Source organism: Gigantopelta aegis, chromosome 8 (genome assembly GCF_016097555.1).
Source record: "Gigantopelta aegis isolate Gae_Host chromosome 8, Gae_host_genome, whole genome shotgun sequence".
Lineage (NCBI taxonomy): Eukaryota > Metazoa > Mollusca > Gastropoda > Neomphalida > Peltospiridae > Gigantopelta > Gigantopelta aegis.
The window spans coordinates 23,051,981-23,069,853 of record NC_054706.1 but is presented as its reverse complement, the minus strand read 5'-3'; the positions used below and the strand labels follow the sequence as shown (position 1 = coordinate 23,069,853).

The window sequence follows — 17,873 nt, the reverse complement described above, 5'->3', positions numbered from 1 at the left end:
TTGGTTGTTTGGGTTTGGGTTTTTTGTTTTAATACACTGGACCACATTTAAAGGAACAGACCCTAGTTTTTCTAATACTAAAGCATATTTGTCACTATTAGAGCCGTTTATGATCACTGAAATCAAACATTACTTATATTATATTGTTTGGATTATTCATTTCCATACGACCGAAGTATTTCTGGTCATCCTGGTGTTTCTAATACCACAAAATGCATTTTTTTCATATTTTTTAAAACGCACATGCGTCTGAGAAGTAACGGTTATGGAGTGACGTTTTAGTCTATTTTAAAGAGTATTTCAATGTCACAGACTCTTGTTTCACTCTATTGTATCCAAACTTGTTACAGGTTTGTAAATTAACCAAACTTAGTGTCAATTTTTACGGATGCTTCTTCAGCCTGTTGTAACTTGATTTTACATAGTTTTTTTGTTTGTTTTTTCACAATATAAGAGGCTCTGTTCAGGAGGGCGAACCATCAAATTAATATCCATATATTTATCTTTCGATTGATACAAAATTTATAATTCCTCCTTTTCCACAAAATAATATGTGACAGTCTGAACACTTTGGGATATATTTTAGTACTGTAGATAGCGGGCCCATTTGAATCATGGGAGAGGCACGTGCCCCCCCCCCCCCCCCCCCGGCACACACACACACATCCACCCACTGGAGGACGAAAATGTACGTTGTTTTTGTTTCCTACTTTATATAAATAAATACAAATACAAATATGACTTATGCCCCCACCAGAGATGTGACCACCCATTGCTGATTGTGCCCCCCTCCTCATACTCCAGATGTTCCTGTCGGACCTGGGCCCCGTTCCACAAAGCGATTTTAGCTCTAAGATTACCGTAAGTGTATATGTTAGGTGTGCAGTTACGGTGGTCTTAGGGCTAAAATGGCTTCGTGGAACGGGGCCCAGCATGGTTTAACCTCACAGCCCCTGCCCCGCATTACCGGAACTGGATTTTCAGTCAATTAAGTATCTTTACCCACCAATTAGTGTCCATGTGATTTTGTATGCTTGTATTATCCACACTGTTTCGTTGCAGTACCTAAACAGCAACAGCGGCGCGACGGGCGACATGGCCTACGTGGTGCTCCTGGTCGAGTACCTGCCCTCCATCGTGCTGACCGCTCTGAACGCCGCCGTGCCCGTCATCTTCGACATCATCGTCCTCGCAGAGCAGTACACACAGGCGTTCGTCATCAAGCTCACACTCGTCAGGTAAGTTAACACATGATGATGGTGGTGGTGATGATTGTGGTGGTGGTGATGGTGATGATGATGATGGTGGTGGTGGTTGATGATGATGGTGATGGTTGATGATGATGATGATGGTGGTGGTGGTTGATGATGATGGTGGTGGTGATAATGATGATGATTGTAGTGGTGGTGATTGTGATGATGATTGTGGCAGGCCTCCCAGCCACTTGTACATATTAAAATATAGGAAATATAGGAATTTGCATACCAAAATATAGGAGTTTTATAGGAATTTTGAGGTCCAATATAGGAGTTTTATAGAAAAATTTGGACCGATTATCATGATTATAGGCATTTTACACGGATTTCTAAAGACATTTGCATTACTAATGGTATGTTCTTACCGTTCTTACCTTGCGAATGTACACAAGATACCATCTACTACCTCAACAAATATATACCAAGGCATGCCAGCATGGTGATGATGATGGTGGTGGTGATGGTATTGATGGTGGTGGTGGTGGTGATTACGATGATGGTGGTGGTGATTACGATGATGGTGGTGGTGATGGTATTGATGGTGGTGGTGATGATGATGATGGTGGTGGTGATGGTATTGATTGTGGTGAGGATGGTATTGATGGTGGTGGTGATATTGATGATGGAGGTGGTGATATTGATGATGGTGGTGGTGGTGGTGATGATGATGGTGGTGGTGGTATTGGTGATGGTGGTGGTGGTATTGGTGATGGTGGTGGTGGTATTGATGGTGGTGGTGATGATGATGGTGGTACTGGTGGTGGTGGTGGTGATGATGGTGGTGGTGGTGGTACTGGTGATGGTGGTGGTGGTATTGATGGTGGTGGTGGTATTGATGGTGGTGATGATGGTCATGGTGATGGTGGTGATGGTGATGGTGATTGTATTTATGGTGGTGATGATGGTGATTGTGGTATTGATGGTGATGATGGTGATGATGATGGTGGAGGTGGTGATTGTGATGGTATTGGTAGTGGTGATGGTAGTGGTGGTGATGATGGTATTGGTGGTGATGATGGTATTGGTGATTGTGGTATTGATGGTGGTGATGGCGATGATGATGGTGGAGGTGGTGATTGTGATGGTATTGGTGGTGGTGATGGCATTGGTGGTGGTGATGGTATTGGTGGTGATGATGGTATTGGTGATTGTGCTATTGATGGTGGTGATGATGGTATTGGTGATTGTGATGGTATTGGTGGTGATGATGGTATTGGTGGTGGTGGTGGTGGTGGTGATGGTATTGGTGGTGGTGATGTTATTGGTGATTGTGATGGTGTTGGTGATGATGTTAATTGATGAAGATAATCATGATGATGATAGCCGTACTAGTGGTGATTATGATGATGATGAAAACAATTTTCTTTTTGAAAGATATTGAACATACGTTACTGGTACGCAATACCACTTGTGGCAATACAAAGGATAATGAATAAATTGGTAACCGAGTATTCGTTTAGGTCCCAAACTAGATCCCAGGCATTAATATGTTAAAGTAGTGACCACTGAATTTAGATTTTGTGCTTTTAATTTTTTTTTTTTTTTTTTTTTTTTTAAATGATATTAATTTTTGTCAATAAATTCCAATTTATTTGTCTTTTCACAGGACAGTATTTCTCAAACTGGCTTCCATTGCTGTGTTGGTCGCAACCCTTTATTCACAAATAACATGCAGCACGAAAGATGCCTGCGGTGTTGGAACAGGATCCTGCACAAAAATAGAGGTTGGTGTATAATTAATGTTCGATCAACTTTTAAAGTACACCTTCTTCAAATTAATTTGACCATATAATGGATACATTTCAGGCATCCATAAATAATGTACTAAACTCTTGCAACTTTGCAATCACGCAGTGCAACAGGCATTTGTGTGGAGGTGGGGGGGGGGGGAGAGAGTTGGCACTCGAAACCCCTCCCTACACCTACATATAGGTAAAAGGCCACTTCTAAACTTAAAAAAAAAGACACTCAATGTCAGTGTTTCATCCAGAAAGAAAATTTTGGGTATGGCATAATGGAATTGAATGCTACCACAGTTAACAGGGGGTATGAGGGTCCTCCCCCAGAAAGGAAACGTTTAGGGTTAGGGTCAAGAAAATCATACAATAATGATAAGAGTAATTAATTTTGTCAAAAAGTTAACTTAAAATCTGCAAAAGTATTTGAGTATGGCGCCATACCCATTTTACCCTCTGGCAGAAACCCTGCTCATGTATTTAGGGCAGGATCTATCTCCGTTGGTAAAGTGGTCACGGAAAAATGGAACAGGTTTCCTCTGAAGACTACGAGTCAGAATTATCAAATATTAGACATTCAATAGCCGATGATTAACAGGGCCATACCCTGATCAAAATCCGGGCAGGGTGGGGGGCACTACTTTTATAACCAAATGAAACACTATACAAATTAAACCCTGAGAACTCTGATATGTGTATGCTATTTTATGGAGTCATAAAAAAAAAAAAAAAGTGAGATTCTCAGAAGGGCAACTTCTCCCTGTCCCTCCCCCCACCCCCGGAGGGTACTGCCCTGATTAACTAATAGTGGTAGCATTAAGAAAAACACCTAAAAACACCACCCTTACTTTATTTTCCTACGGTATTTTGTCTTGGGGGTAATTTATCTTTTGCGCAAGCTACTTACGACACAACATTTAGAATTTAGGTATTCATGAACGTAAAGGGTATGTTACGGTAGTCTTTGAGTGAGGTGTTAGGAACAGCTGATATTTAAGAAAGGGGAGTTTAAAATACATCACTGAGGCAATAGGGTCATTGTATTTTAGACATTTTGACCAATCAGTAGGTTTGTTTGCTGAAGCTGAACGTATACTCTTTGTAGATGTGTACAACCTTAAAATTAAATAATGGCGCATTAAGCCAGACATTCGATAGCATCATTAAAAAAACAAAAAAACATTCCCCCAACTCACCCCCCCCCCCCCCCCGAAAAAAATAACAACAACAAACAAACAAAAAAACACCAACAACCCCAAACAAAAACCCAACAACAACAAAACAAAACAAATATAACAACAACTATAGCCCTTCCCACAGGGAAAGCCTTTTGTTCTGTATATAAATTGTTTATCGTATCGAAAACACATGACACCAGGTTGTATTTAAGCTTGAACTCGAGGTTTATCTCGATGAACTATAATCCATCCTACAAGAAACGCTTTTTCTCATACTACCGGTATATAATTTACTACAATTTATTTATTTCTGAGCCGATTGTTTTCTAAATTGCACACAAAAATAGGTTGGTTTTTTGTGTGGTTTTTTATTTTTATTTTTTTGGGGGAGGGGTTGTTATTTCTAAAACATTTTAACTTTTCTTCTTACGTCAAACAAAACTACAATTATTTACAAAAATAAAACATTTTTATAGGAGAATGGGACGGACTATAAGTGGATGTTGTTTGTATTTCAGTGCTGGGAGACCCATGTGGGACAGCAGTTCTACAAACTGGTGATTATGAATTTCTTCGTCACGGTCCTGAAAGTATTCTATTACGAGATTCCCAGACGGTAAGACCGTTACCTCTTCTCGATCTGTTTCAACTTCGGATGTTTATTTGTCTGTTTATTTATTGTTTTAGATTAAGTGGGGATTCTTTCTTCTCTGTTCGTGAAACATATTGTTAGGTGGCGTAGTGGTTAAGCCATCAGACTACAGGCTGGTAGGTACAGGGTTCGCAGCCCGGTATCGGCTCCAACCCAGAGCGAGTTCTTAAGGGCTCAATGAGTAGGTGTAAGGCCACTACACCCTCTTCTCTTTCACTAACAACCAACTCACTGTCCTGGACAGACAACCCAGATAACTGAGTTGTGTGCCCATGGCAGCGTGTTTGAACCTTAATTGGATATAAGCACGAAAATAAGTTGAAATGAAATGAAATGTTAGTAAATGAATAATGCAATGTTTTAATTGTCTAGCTGGAGCATAATTTTGGCAGTGCGTGTTTCGTGGTAGGATATTATTATTGTGAATAAATATTTGTAGATGATTTAAAGAATTGTAATGTTACCTTCACCAAATTGTATAGTAATTATCTGCAATATGTTCTTACAATACTATTCAATTGTTTATTTAAAAAAAAAAATATTTAAATGCGTATCCAATATCAGGTGATTAGACTTAGAAATTATAAATGTTTTTAAAATTAGGTTTTGTTTTAATTTTTTTTAATTTGTTTTTATCTATATATTTTCTTCTTTTTTGTTTGGCACACAAACAAATTTTGTCTTTGTACAGTATGTATAAAACCATAAAACACAATATATTATCTTCATTATTTGCTGAAACAAAATTCACATCTACTTTTATTTATTTACTTTTTAAACTTTTTATAAAAAATTTTTAGAAGGATTAATGCATATTCATCATGACGTTTGTCGCATGTTTCAGATTGGCCACAACAAAGATCAGCTGTAAATTGCTGGTAACGATTGGACCATGTCAGTTTAACATAGCCCAGAATGTGCTAGACCTCGTCTACACCCAGTCCTTGGTCTGGTAAGCAACATGTACCTAGTACGTCCAGTGATGTACGCTAATAATTATACACTGGATAACAAAAGAAACACAATTTAAAAAAAAAAAATGTTTTTTTAATCCCACTGCTCTCTTTCCTTCCTCTCCTTTGACTTCCATCTCATTTCTTCCCGATCTGGCAGCTCCTCCTATACTCAACTTCTTTTGCTGTCCTCCTCCGCATCCCAGTCCTTGTCTCTCCAACTGTGATATGTGCTTGTCTCTTGTGGCTATCCGTTCCACACACCTGTCATTTCCCATCAACGTTTAGCTGTGGGTTTAGTCCGACTACTTCGGAGAGTGTTCAGTGGATACTTCTGGCATTGTTAAGAGGCACTTGTAACCACCTACTATGTACTATACTCCCCTACTACCGGCCATCGTTAGTTAGTGGCATAGATCAGACCAGCTTTATTAGTTTTCTTTCATTTTATTTTAAATTATTTAGTTTGAATCCCATTTGCTATTGAGTCTATTAAAATTATCAATGTCTTGTGAACATTTTAGATCCATTTTGACACATATTTAATAAATTAATTTTATTATGAAAAAAATATATACATATATAATAATCAAAAATATTCATGCCTAATGTTCATAAGTGTACGAGACGGGGAAGAAAACCTTCGAATTCAGACAAAAACGATAGAGACGTTTGGGCAAAATGAACTTGCCTGAAACCTTTTCGCCATGTATTATCATTATTCTACTCACAATATTAGTGGTAATTGATGTAAAAATGTGTAGTGATTCATTTGCAAACCATACAGATAGCTTTTTGGCAGTAATGCTATGAATAAATGTTATCCAGATTCAGGCATTTTCATTTAATTGGGGCGAAAATTCAGCACACATGCTTATGAAAGAAACCCTAAATTAATTTAGGTTTTTAAAATTTTATTTAAAATCAATTCAGGATGCATCTCACTGGCTTTTTGTATCAATGACGTTTTAGTCCCATTTTGACAGTACTGAATTAATTTTATTAGGAAAAAATACATATATAAGATACAATATTTATGCCTAATGTTGACTGAGAATTGTTAAAACTTTTAGATGATATAAATCATTTATATGAGAGGAATAATCTATTTTCTTGCTTTCAGGTAGGGTTTTTTCTTTGCCTCGATGATTCTGACAGTATTGAATTAATTTTATCAAGAAAATATACACATATAAGATACAATATTTATGCCTAATGTTGACTGAGAATTGTTAAACTTTCAGATGATATAAATCATTTATATGAGAGAAGTAATCTATTTTCTTGCTTTCAGGTTGGGTTTTTTCTTTGCCCCGATGATTGCAGTTCTGTCGGTGATTCACCTGTTCCTTGTCTTCTACTCTAAAATGGTATGGGCACTGTGCAGCAGTCATTAACGAACATATTATTCGCCAGTTGAAGTATATTTTAATGAGCTTTATATCTTTAATAATATTGGCATTTAACAAGGATTTTCCATGATTAAATTGGGGGAGGGGCAAATCTAAACTGGCAAGCAAAGCTTTTGGGGAGGTCGGGTCATGCTTCCCTGGAATATACATTGAAAAAAAGAACAAAATTGCTTAGAGCAGGTGAGGTTTGAACCCCCACCCCATCTAACTTTTCAAAATGTTCTGACCCCTCCCCTTTAGAAATGTGGGTGCTTCATGTCCTCAGTGTCAGTCCCCACCACCCCCACCTCACCCCCACCCCCACCCCTTGGACAAAACCCCTGCAGATGGCTACGTATTGTTTTACAGCACACTGTGTATTGCATTGCATTCTGTTGTGTTCAGCTTTTTTCTGTCTTATTCTAAATTATATAACATTATATTTATTATTTATCATTTTATACTCATTCTAAAATATTGTACTTTATTGAATTGTATTGTATTGCATTGCATTGTATTTTGTTCTTTTCTGTTCTAAAACTATGTAACATATACACTTAAGCTATACTTCATAGCATATTGTTTTGTACTGTATTGCACTGAACTGTACTGTTCTGTACTGTATTGTACTGTACTGTACTGTACTTTAGTGTACTGTGTTGTATTGTACTGTACTATATTATACTGTGGTGTACTGTACTGTACTTTAGTGTAATGTACTGTAGTGCATTGTACTGTAGTGTACTGTAGTGTATTGTACTGTACTGTAGTGCACTGAACTGTAGTGTACTATATTGTACTGTAGTGTAGTGTAGTGTACTGTACTGTATTGTCTTTCAGTTGTCTGCTCTGTATGCCTGTGACCCGACCGACCGTCCGTACAGAGCGTCCAGATCCAACACATTCTTCATGGTAGTTCTACTCGTCACCTTCTTCCTGTGTGCTTTCCCTGTGGGCTACACCATCGCAGTGTAAGTACAGAACAGTTCTTTATAGTTCTACACCATCGTGGTGTGTAAGTACACAACATTTCATCATAGTTCTACACCATCGCAGTGTAAGTACAGAACAGTTCTTCATAGTTCTACACCATCGCAGTGTAAGTACACAACATTTCATCATAGTTCTACACCATCGCAGTGTAAGTACACAACATTTCATCATAGTTCTACACCATCGCAGTGTAAGTACACAACATTTCATCATAGTTCTACACCATCAGAGTGTAAGTACACATCATTTCATCATAGTTTTACACCATCATGGTGTATAAGTACACAACACTTCATCATAGTTCTAAACCATCGTGGTGTATAAGTACACAACACTTCATCATAGTTCTAAACCATCGTGGTGTATAAGTACACATATATCATCATAGTTCTACTGTTGCTATTGCAGTGTATGTGTAAACTACTTGTACATGACTTTCTATAGGGTTATGTATAACATATTTCCAGACCCATACCACATTGTTAATGGTGTGGAGGTAGAGCCATACTAAACCTAACCACAATGCAGACAGTAAGACAATAGAATCGAGACACAAAAATATGTCTTCATCAGCTGCACAAAAAAGGCACTTTTAAACTAAAAGCAGAATTTTTCAGATCTTTGGGGGGGGGGGGGGGAGATGCCCTCTCATTTAGGTGGGGGGGGGATGACATGAGCCAGAATGCCAAGGGCACTTCGGGGGAGGTTTGGAGGGGGGCCGTAAAAAATGAAAATGAATATATAATAAAATTATAACTATTGCAAAATTTAGGGGGGGTGTCACTGGGCCCCTAGAACTACCTTCACTATCTCCCCCCCCCCCCCTCGTACAAGCACGCATTATATGGCACTGAGAGGTGATTCTCCTTGTGTTACTGTTCTATTCATATTTTTCTCAGTTCATTTTGATATTTAAAATTTTAGATTAGCTCCTTCCAAATCATGCGGTCCATTTAGAACGGATGACAACATGTTCACTGTGATCAACACAGCTATTTTGGCGTGGCCATCGTGGCTAAACACCATCTACACCGTCGCCACATCGTCGGCCATCGCAGGGTCAATAGTGGTGTTGTTATGGTAAGTTTTCTCTTAATGTTAAAGTTTGTTTTGTTCAACGAGACCACCAGAGCACATTGATTTTATTAATCATTGGCTGTTGGATGTCAAACATTTGGTAATTTTGACATAGTCTTAGAGAGGAAATCTGGTACATTTTTCCATTAATAGCAGGGAACTTTTATATGCACCATCCGACAGACAGGATAGCACATATCACAGCCTTTGATATACCAGTCGTGGTGCACTGGCTGGGACGAAAAATAGACCAATGGACCCACCGACGGGGATCGAGCGCTTTACCACTGGGCTACAACTCGCCCATTCATTTCTTTAAAAAGAATTATTAACATTGAGCTATGAATCAGGGCCCTTGTTTTATGAAGCGATCTTTGGACTAAGATCACCGTAAGTGCACAACTACCTTAGCACTAAGATTGCTTTGTAAAACGGAGCACAGTACAATTATATGAGTGAGTAGATAATTTGTTTTCGACATGTACAGTTACATGAAGAGAAATTTCTTTTTAATTAGCTAAGTTTGCCTCCTAATTCTAGGGGCCGGACGTAGCCCAGTGGTAAAGCGCTCGCATGATGTGCGGTCGGTTAGGGATCGATCCCCATTGGGCTATTTCTCACTGCAGCCAGTGCACCACGACTGGTACATCAAAGGCCATGGTATGTGCTATCCTGTCTATGGGATGGTGCATATAAAAGATCCCTTGCTGCTAATCGAAAAAGAGTAGCCCACCAAGTGGCGACAGCGGGTTTCCTCCCTCTATATCTGTGTGGTCCTTAACCACATGTCCGACGCCATAAAACCGTAAATAAAATATGTTCAGTGCGTTGTTAAATAAACCATTTCCTTCCTAATTCTGTTATGTTAAATTTGTTTTGAAATTAATTGCCATGTGTATATTTTAAAAATTAATTGCCATGTGTATATTTTAAAAATTAATTGCCATGTGTATGTGACTTGCTCATTTGGAATTAATGTTGGTCCAATATAAATTTTATTACTCCGTTTTATTTTATCAGAGGTAATTTGTCAAATCAGTAATAATAATTACAAATCCAAGAATTCTTTTGTTATGTATGATTCCATGACAATCTTAGTAATGTCACTATTTTGTATTTTACATAGTGAGTAATTCTGTTTGATTTTTTGTTTACTTTTGTTGTTGTTGTTGTTGTTGTTGTTGTTGTTGTTGTTTTAGGGGTAAGAGTTGCTTTGTTCCATTTATTTTCTTCTGTTTTTTTTTAGAGGGTGGGGTTTTTTTTGGTTGTTGTTGTTGTGGGGTTGTTGTTGTTGTGTTGTTGTTTTTTTTTTGGGGGGGGGCGGCAGGGTGGCCAGGTCTGTGCTAAGCATTTCAACAAATTACTTGCAATATAAAAAAATTCCAGATTTTGTTCTGTACTTAAATTCGTTTACCGCACTAGTCCACAAATTACATGAAAATTAGACCACCACGATAAAGCATTGATTTTGACAGTATCGTATTTTATCTCACACTATGTATGCACTAAAGAGCTGGGATTGTTTCTTTCAGTCTGATGGTTTACTACTGCTCGGCGCTCTCGTCTGCTCACAAGTCGAACTCTTTCCACCTGAAGGAACAGCTGGCTATGGTAAGTTACAGTGGATATTTTTTCATTTCATTTAGACTTATTTTTCATTCTTATATCCAATTAAGGTGCAAACATGCTGTCCTGGGCACACACCTCAGCTATCTGGACTGTCTGTCCTGGACAGTGGGTTAGTTGTTAATTGTTAGTGGTCAGTGAAAGAGATGAGTCAGTGTAGTGGTCTTAGACCTACCCACTGTCGTTAAAACTCGCTCTGGGTGGGAGCCGGTACCAGGCTATGAATCCAGGACCTAACAGACTTATGTCCAATGGCTCAATTACTACACCAGTGAGGTCAATTACAGTGTCCAGTCTAGAATAGTCTTTCAATCGATGTCCTCTCTGGACAAGAGAAAATCAGTGGCGACAGATATTTTTGGGTCTGCATCTGTCACGAGAATGGGGTATCAAATACAGTGATGTATACTGTCCTGCCTATGAGTTAGAGCAGATAAAAGATCATTTGTTGTTAACTGGTAGGAATAGCTTACAGTGTGGCAGCAACATGTTTCTTTTCTTTCACTACTGACTGACCAATTAACCTATGGTCCTGAATAGTCAGTATATGTATATGCATCTAAAGTCTTTACCTAGGATGGGAGTACCTAGACCTTGCATTTAAAATATTATTGTTTTATATAACTACCTTCTGGACTCTGGTACAATCCAGTGTATTACTGGATATGTTAATTGTTTTATTGAGTTCATTTTTAAAATTCGATCACACTCAGTAGCCGATGTGTATTTTACTCTTTGTGCTGGGGTGTCATTAAACATTCATTCATTCGTTCACCACCATCAACACTGCAATCATTATTGCATAATTATCCCATAACCTAGATTCTGTCTTGTAGTTTTGAATTCTAAAATTGCATCACAAGCACATGTTCGGGGTGAGGGAGGATTGGGGGTTAAATAACCCTTCTGCTCCAAGCAATTTTACTTTTAAAAAATAATTATTAAAAAACCCCATATTTTCTGCGGCAGCATGACCCAAATACCCTACCTAGAAACTTTGCTCTCCAGTTTAAGCCCCCACCCCATTTAATTTTCTGCACAAATACACCTACATCATCATCACCACAACAACCACCATCATCAACTTCAGCATCAATTTTCATTATGTGTTTTGTGTGTTTGAGCAGGAGAGTAAAGACAAACAGTTCCTGCTGGCGCGAATAGCCGAGCTGTCTGGAGGATCGGTCAAGAAGACGAACACTCCCGCGAAGACATTAAACAAACCGTCCATGATCAGCACACCTGCGATGAGCAACGGCGTCAAAGGCACCGAAGAGACCTCGTTTAGCATAGAGAGCGAGGACCTGACCAGTCGGTCTGGCAGACAGAAGTCAGGTCCTGCAGTAGGACCAGTAGACAGTACGAACAGTTCTGCACCAGTTAAAGCTCCCTTTGAGGTCGACTGGTGATCACAGACGAACACACAGTTCGTAGTTGTCGGAAGATCCCAGCAATTATGTTAATTCATCTTTCAATGGGAGTGTCAAGGAAAGGGAGAGGGAGGGGGTGCATCATAATTGTTAAGAATTGGTGGAGTTATTGTATCACTTCTGCCCCCCACTCTCCACCTACTTCTTATGTTTGTGCAGTTAAATGCAATGTACACCAGAGGCCTGTGCCCCCTCCCCCCTTCTTGAGGACGAAAATGTATGGGTGTTTTTTTCATATATAAATAATGATTAAAATATGGCTTGTGTCCCCCCCCCCCCTACCCCCACCCCACTCCAGACAGTGTCCCTGGGGGGGCCTACTAGCTGTGAGGCAGTATAAAATATTTTCCATTATTACAAAAAGCACAGATCTAAACCTGCAATGTCTTATTATGCATTTAGTTTATTACGGGTTTATTATCATTATTATTAAAATATTCACAGCTGGCTGTACTTACGCATTTTTAATTTAACAGCATACAGACTACTGAAGATTTTTTCCTTTAAAGGTGACTACATGTATTTTGGTTTGAATATAAGGGTTACTTGTTTATAAAAGTCTGCTTCTGTGAGTTCCTTTTATATGGTGTATATGCAGGCTTGACAATATCCAAACCAAGCCGAACTAAACAGTAGGCTAACTGACATGCAGATGTCAAAGTTCCACAAGCATACATGTGCTGTTGGTAAATATAGATCCTGCAATTGCATGATGATGACTGCATACATATGTAGATTACGTACCATAAACACATTCCTGTTTATATAGCAGTTGGCATAGTCATGAACAGAGAAGAAAAACATAATCTCAATCACACTGTATTGTTGGTGGAAAATACTACTAATAATAATAACCAAAGAACACAAAGAACTGTGATATTGCATGTACCGCGATGGTAAAAATTGTCATATACAATGTCTGTGATTTTGCCTTTTAAGGTTTACTGAAGTGTAGAGTATTTTTCAATGTTGTTGCTGCACTCAAAGTGTATTTCTACCGGTATGTTATATTTAGACTGAGTGTAAAATTGTAGTATACAATGTCTGTGATTTTGCCTTAATGTTGGTTGAAGCGTAAATTATTTTTCAGTGTTGCTGAAGTGAAGTCAAGTATGTAGTGGAGTGAACTTCAATTTATCCATTTAGTTGTGCTGGTTATCTACAATGAACTTTCATAGGTGTATTGTAAAATGGCTCACTGACGTAGGAAGCGGAGGGTGGATGTGCAAAAGGGGGCATGTGTCCACCTTTCTTGATACAGTAGCAGCAGCGATGGTTTATATATATATATATATATATATATATATATATATATATATATATATATATATATGTGTGTGTGTGTGTGTGTGTGTGTGTGTGTGTGTGTGTGTGTGTGTGTGCGCACCTTCCTACGTCACTGTGTCCCATGAAATACACAGTAAATTCACCATAAACGAAAACCAAAACCGAACTACACATCTAGCAACAAATTAACTTTTTAAACTTGCACTCAAAATGTGGGGGATCATTTGAAAATGAAACCATTGCCTTCGTAACTGCTACTTAATTCATATTAATTTTGTCAAGTATTATTATTTCTAACCTACAGTTGTTACATAATTAAATCATAATTAGTTATATCTGGTACAAGTTTCTAAACATTTAAATAAATCTTGAAGATGAAACAAGAGGAAACCTGTAAATGGCTCTACAATCAACCACAAAAAAGGAAGAGGTTAATAATACAAAATTATATAATTTATTTTAACCAATACATGTAACTGTACATGTATATGAAGGGTCCACGGGAATAACCTGTGATGTCACATTTATAGTAAGACGATATTTTATTTTATTTTAACATTTACAACCCTGCAATCGTGGAATATTTAAACTTAAAAAAGCATAATTTACCAACTATTTTTAATCACCTAACCCATAATTATAGGTTTTTAATTTAGTGTCATTGTAACCTTGACATACACAGCCTTTACAATACTGACTTATCTGTTTTGGACATCATAGGTTATTCCCGTGTACCCCTTCATACATGTATGTACTCGTGGGAAAACGTTCCTGTCCATGTATTACACAAGGTATATGTTTAGTGGTATTGAAGGGGGAATCGAATAATTTTCAAAAATATATTTTTTGGTCATTTGTAAACATTATGAGACGGTTTACACAATTATGTTGATGCCATCATCTTTGTCAAATTTCAACCATTTACAAACTTTGCAGTGTGTTAGGGGACCATTTTTACTGGTGCACAGGAACATTTTTTCGCAAGTACAATGTACTACATATGTATATTTATATCATTTAGCAAAGTGGCACTGTGTTGACATTATTTTTCTATTGTTTTTGTCACATATGTATCGTTTATATTGTACATCATACTTAATATTAAAATGACAGAATGAACTTTGACTGCTGAATATTATCTATTTGTATACTTTATGTTGTTAGTTTATATGTGTATGTCGTTTTATGAGGTACAAGGGGTTGTTATTTTATTTCCAATATACAGTTAATGTTTTTGTGATATGCTGTTTCTGTCTCAATACTAACAGAACGACTTCTATTCCGTCCATAGGAGTAGCAACATAGGATATTGTTGTGACATCGTAACATGTGTAAATATATTTTAAAGCTGAAATCATACATGAGTGATATTTAAATTTGAAAATTGTATTATTTTTTGTGATATTTTTGTATAATTTTTATGTGATACATGTATTTTGAAATGTGAAACTGTATTGTTATGTGATATTTTATTATGTAAAAATTGTGTAATTTGTATCGCTTATTTTATCATGTGATGTGTTAACATGATATACACCTTAGTCCAGTTAAAAATAGAAACATGATAAGACTATAACGAGTGAGAATTAACACAAACACTCCCCAAACTAAATAAGACAAATAAATAATATAACTCTGTGTTGATCTGTCTTTACTTATATATTCTAGCTCAATATCAGCTGTATGACGAGATGCTCATTAGATAAAATAAAGCCAAAAACAAATAGTTCAATTTTAACAAAAGAAATTTGCGCACTTCCTTTTTCATCGACTCATAATTCCTACGGGAACAATTGCAAATTCCATAGCACCAAACCACCACTTCGCACGTTACCGTCCCCAGTCGAACTTCCTCCTCTGCTCCCTTGCACCTGCTAGTGCCGGCGATCCTGGCTTCTCATACCCCCTTCTTCTATCCCCCCCCCCCCCCCCCCGTCATAACTACAATGTTAATGCATTGGACACATCCACAACATATGACCGAACTATGCCAATTTTTATAACATATTTACGTAAGTTGCCAAATTAAGTCTTGAATCTGGACTGCATAGATCATTAATAAGCAAGGTCCCCGATTTTATTTCTGTACCACTTTGGTGACACATCAAGAACATATTTAGGTGATCTTCTGTCGTGAAGACATTTTCAGTGGGTACTGGCTTATTCAGCTGTCAAAATGCCAAGTGATTTGAGACTATTTGAACATACACGGGCACACAACCGTAGACACACATGGTGACAAACACTGTTGTGCTGACATCTTTAAACCTGATGCACAGTGATGCGTGCCAGGTAGTGTGGACATATATAGAACCCAAAGAGGAAGTCTTAGAATCTTAGAATGGGATCCTGACATATTGCACTTATATTTACATGCAAGTTCCTGGGCCCTGATTGGGTTCTTAGTGATCTTTGCAATGAATGAAATGGTATTGGCGATGCAATGGGATGGACAGTTGTGTTGTAAGCAAGGGCCAGCATGATTTTCATGTCAAATACTGATCTGTATGCTGAATAAATTGCCTAAAATACCTTAGCAAAAGTGCTTTAAATTGCCTTCCAAAATACACTAGAATGCAGCATTTAGCTGCTAAAAATACATTTTTTCGGGGGGGGGGGGGGGGGGATGCCCCCGGACCCACCTAGCAGTTTCGGCTGCTTCGCAGTCTCAATTATTTTCAAACCACCACCCCCCCCCCCCCCCCCCCCCCCCTTCTGAAAAGCTGGCAACGCCCGTGTAGGTATCACCGGTAGTTGCTACTTCTGGGAGACACCTGGTAGTGGTGTATGGGAGCAAGGAAATGGTGGCATATATCGGAGAAACCTTGCAACATATCATAAACGCCTGTGCAGGAATTGTTGCAGCTTGGGGGGGGGGGGGGGGGGGTCTAGTAGGGTTGTCAAATTATGCTCCCACAGAAAATATATTGACCCCAACCCCTACCCCCCACCACCTTCCCGCCTGGTTTAGGCCCTTCCTCTTTTAGCCATCCACCACCATTATACATGTATACTGATCCTTAATTTAGATACATGTAGGTTAAAAAGTAGTTTAAACCGGAGAAAACTTGGAAAGAAAGATTGTATTGTTTAACAACACCACAAGAGCACATTGATTAATTAATCATCGACTATTGGATGTCAAACATTTGGTAAATCTGACTCGTAGTCATCAGAGGAAACCAGCTACATTTTTCCTAATCCAGCAAGGGATCTTTTATATGCACCTTCCCACAGACAGGAAAGCACATACCACAGCTTTAGTCCAGTTGTGGTGCACTGGCTATAATGAGAAAAAACCTAATCAAATGAATGGATCCACCGAGGTGATTCGGTCCTGCGACGCAAGCACCTCGAGCTAGTATACTAGTACTGAGTCACATGACCGGTACAGGAAGGAGGACTCATTGGAAGATTTTAGCCATCCCATTAGGTCTCACTACACAGATGTCATCTGCCATTGAAACCCATGTTAAAGTGCCCAACTTCAAATGAAGCTTGCCAATAGAACGGGTTCTCGTTGGCACTAACAACATACACCATTGCGAACATATACATTATATACAGTCATTCATTAATCGATTCACTCCGGCTGCCTCTTACTCTATACACCCATGTCCCAAAAGGTCAATGCACAATATTACAAAATAGCATGGGCAAAATACAGCCAGAAGGCTGTATTAAACATATATATTGTTTTAATTGTTCACCATTTTCCAGAAGTGAATATGTGAACCATAACTTATGTCACAATTAGGAACTATAGTGAACCGTCATCAATCAACTCTCACCCGGAAGTGATCTTGTAGTGAGACCTTAGCTGTTGAGATGTTCAGACCAGACTACTGTTCCTAGGGGAATATGCATTTGTGTTGAGGTCAGGTTAAGTAGAAAAGAAACTTCCTGTATGCATTGCAAAGAGTGAGTGACATGCAGGAGTAAGTTCATTTAAATCATAAGTATATGCAACATTCTGTCATTAAAACTTGATATGCTTTTCAGCAATCACAAAGGTTAACAAAACACACCAAAAAAACAAGACCCCCCCCACCCCCCCCCCCCCCCCCCAGATGAATTAATGAAACTCCATACCTTCAAAAGAAATGACAAAAACCGTGGATACTATTAAAATCATAATGGACTTACAACAAAAATACTATTATGCAGGTTAAAACGAGCGGTGATATTAACAGGTCAGTAATATAGCGTAGCCAATATGGCAGATAGTCTTTGGCCTTGAAGATGGCTGAGTACATGTATTCGTGACATCGGAATGGGCCACAGCTTCGGGGAA

At 38.4% G+C, this 17,873-nt stretch overlaps 1 protein-coding gene across 3 annotated transcripts in view; it reads left to right on the top strand.

Moving 5' to 3' along the window:
* The window catches only part of LOC121379058 (transmembrane channel-like protein 7), a 50,723-nt gene extending 35,506 nt beyond the window's left edge, over window positions 1–15,217 (top strand). For all 3 annotated transcript variants that reach the window (XM_041507514.1, XM_041507512.1, XM_041507513.1), the window contains 9 exons: window positions 1,063–1,238; window positions 2,863–2,980; window positions 4,689–4,786; window positions 5,667–5,774; window positions 7,070–7,145; window positions 8,007–8,137; window positions 9,084–9,239; window positions 10,769–10,847; window positions 11,990–15,217. In XM_041507514.1, the coding sequence (XP_041363448.1) occupies window positions 1,063–1,238; window positions 2,863–2,980; window positions 4,689–4,786; window positions 5,667–5,774; window positions 7,070–7,145; window positions 8,007–8,137; window positions 9,084–9,239; window positions 10,769–10,847; window positions 11,990–12,271 (1,224 nt within the window). In that variant the 3' untranslated portion in view covers window positions 12,272–15,217. The remainder of the gene's footprint in view (window positions 1–1,062; window positions 1,239–2,862; window positions 2,981–4,688; window positions 4,787–5,666; window positions 5,775–7,069; window positions 7,146–8,006; window positions 8,138–9,083; window positions 9,240–10,768; window positions 10,848–11,989) is intronic.
* Window positions 15,218–17,873: the final 2,656 nt, after the last annotated feature.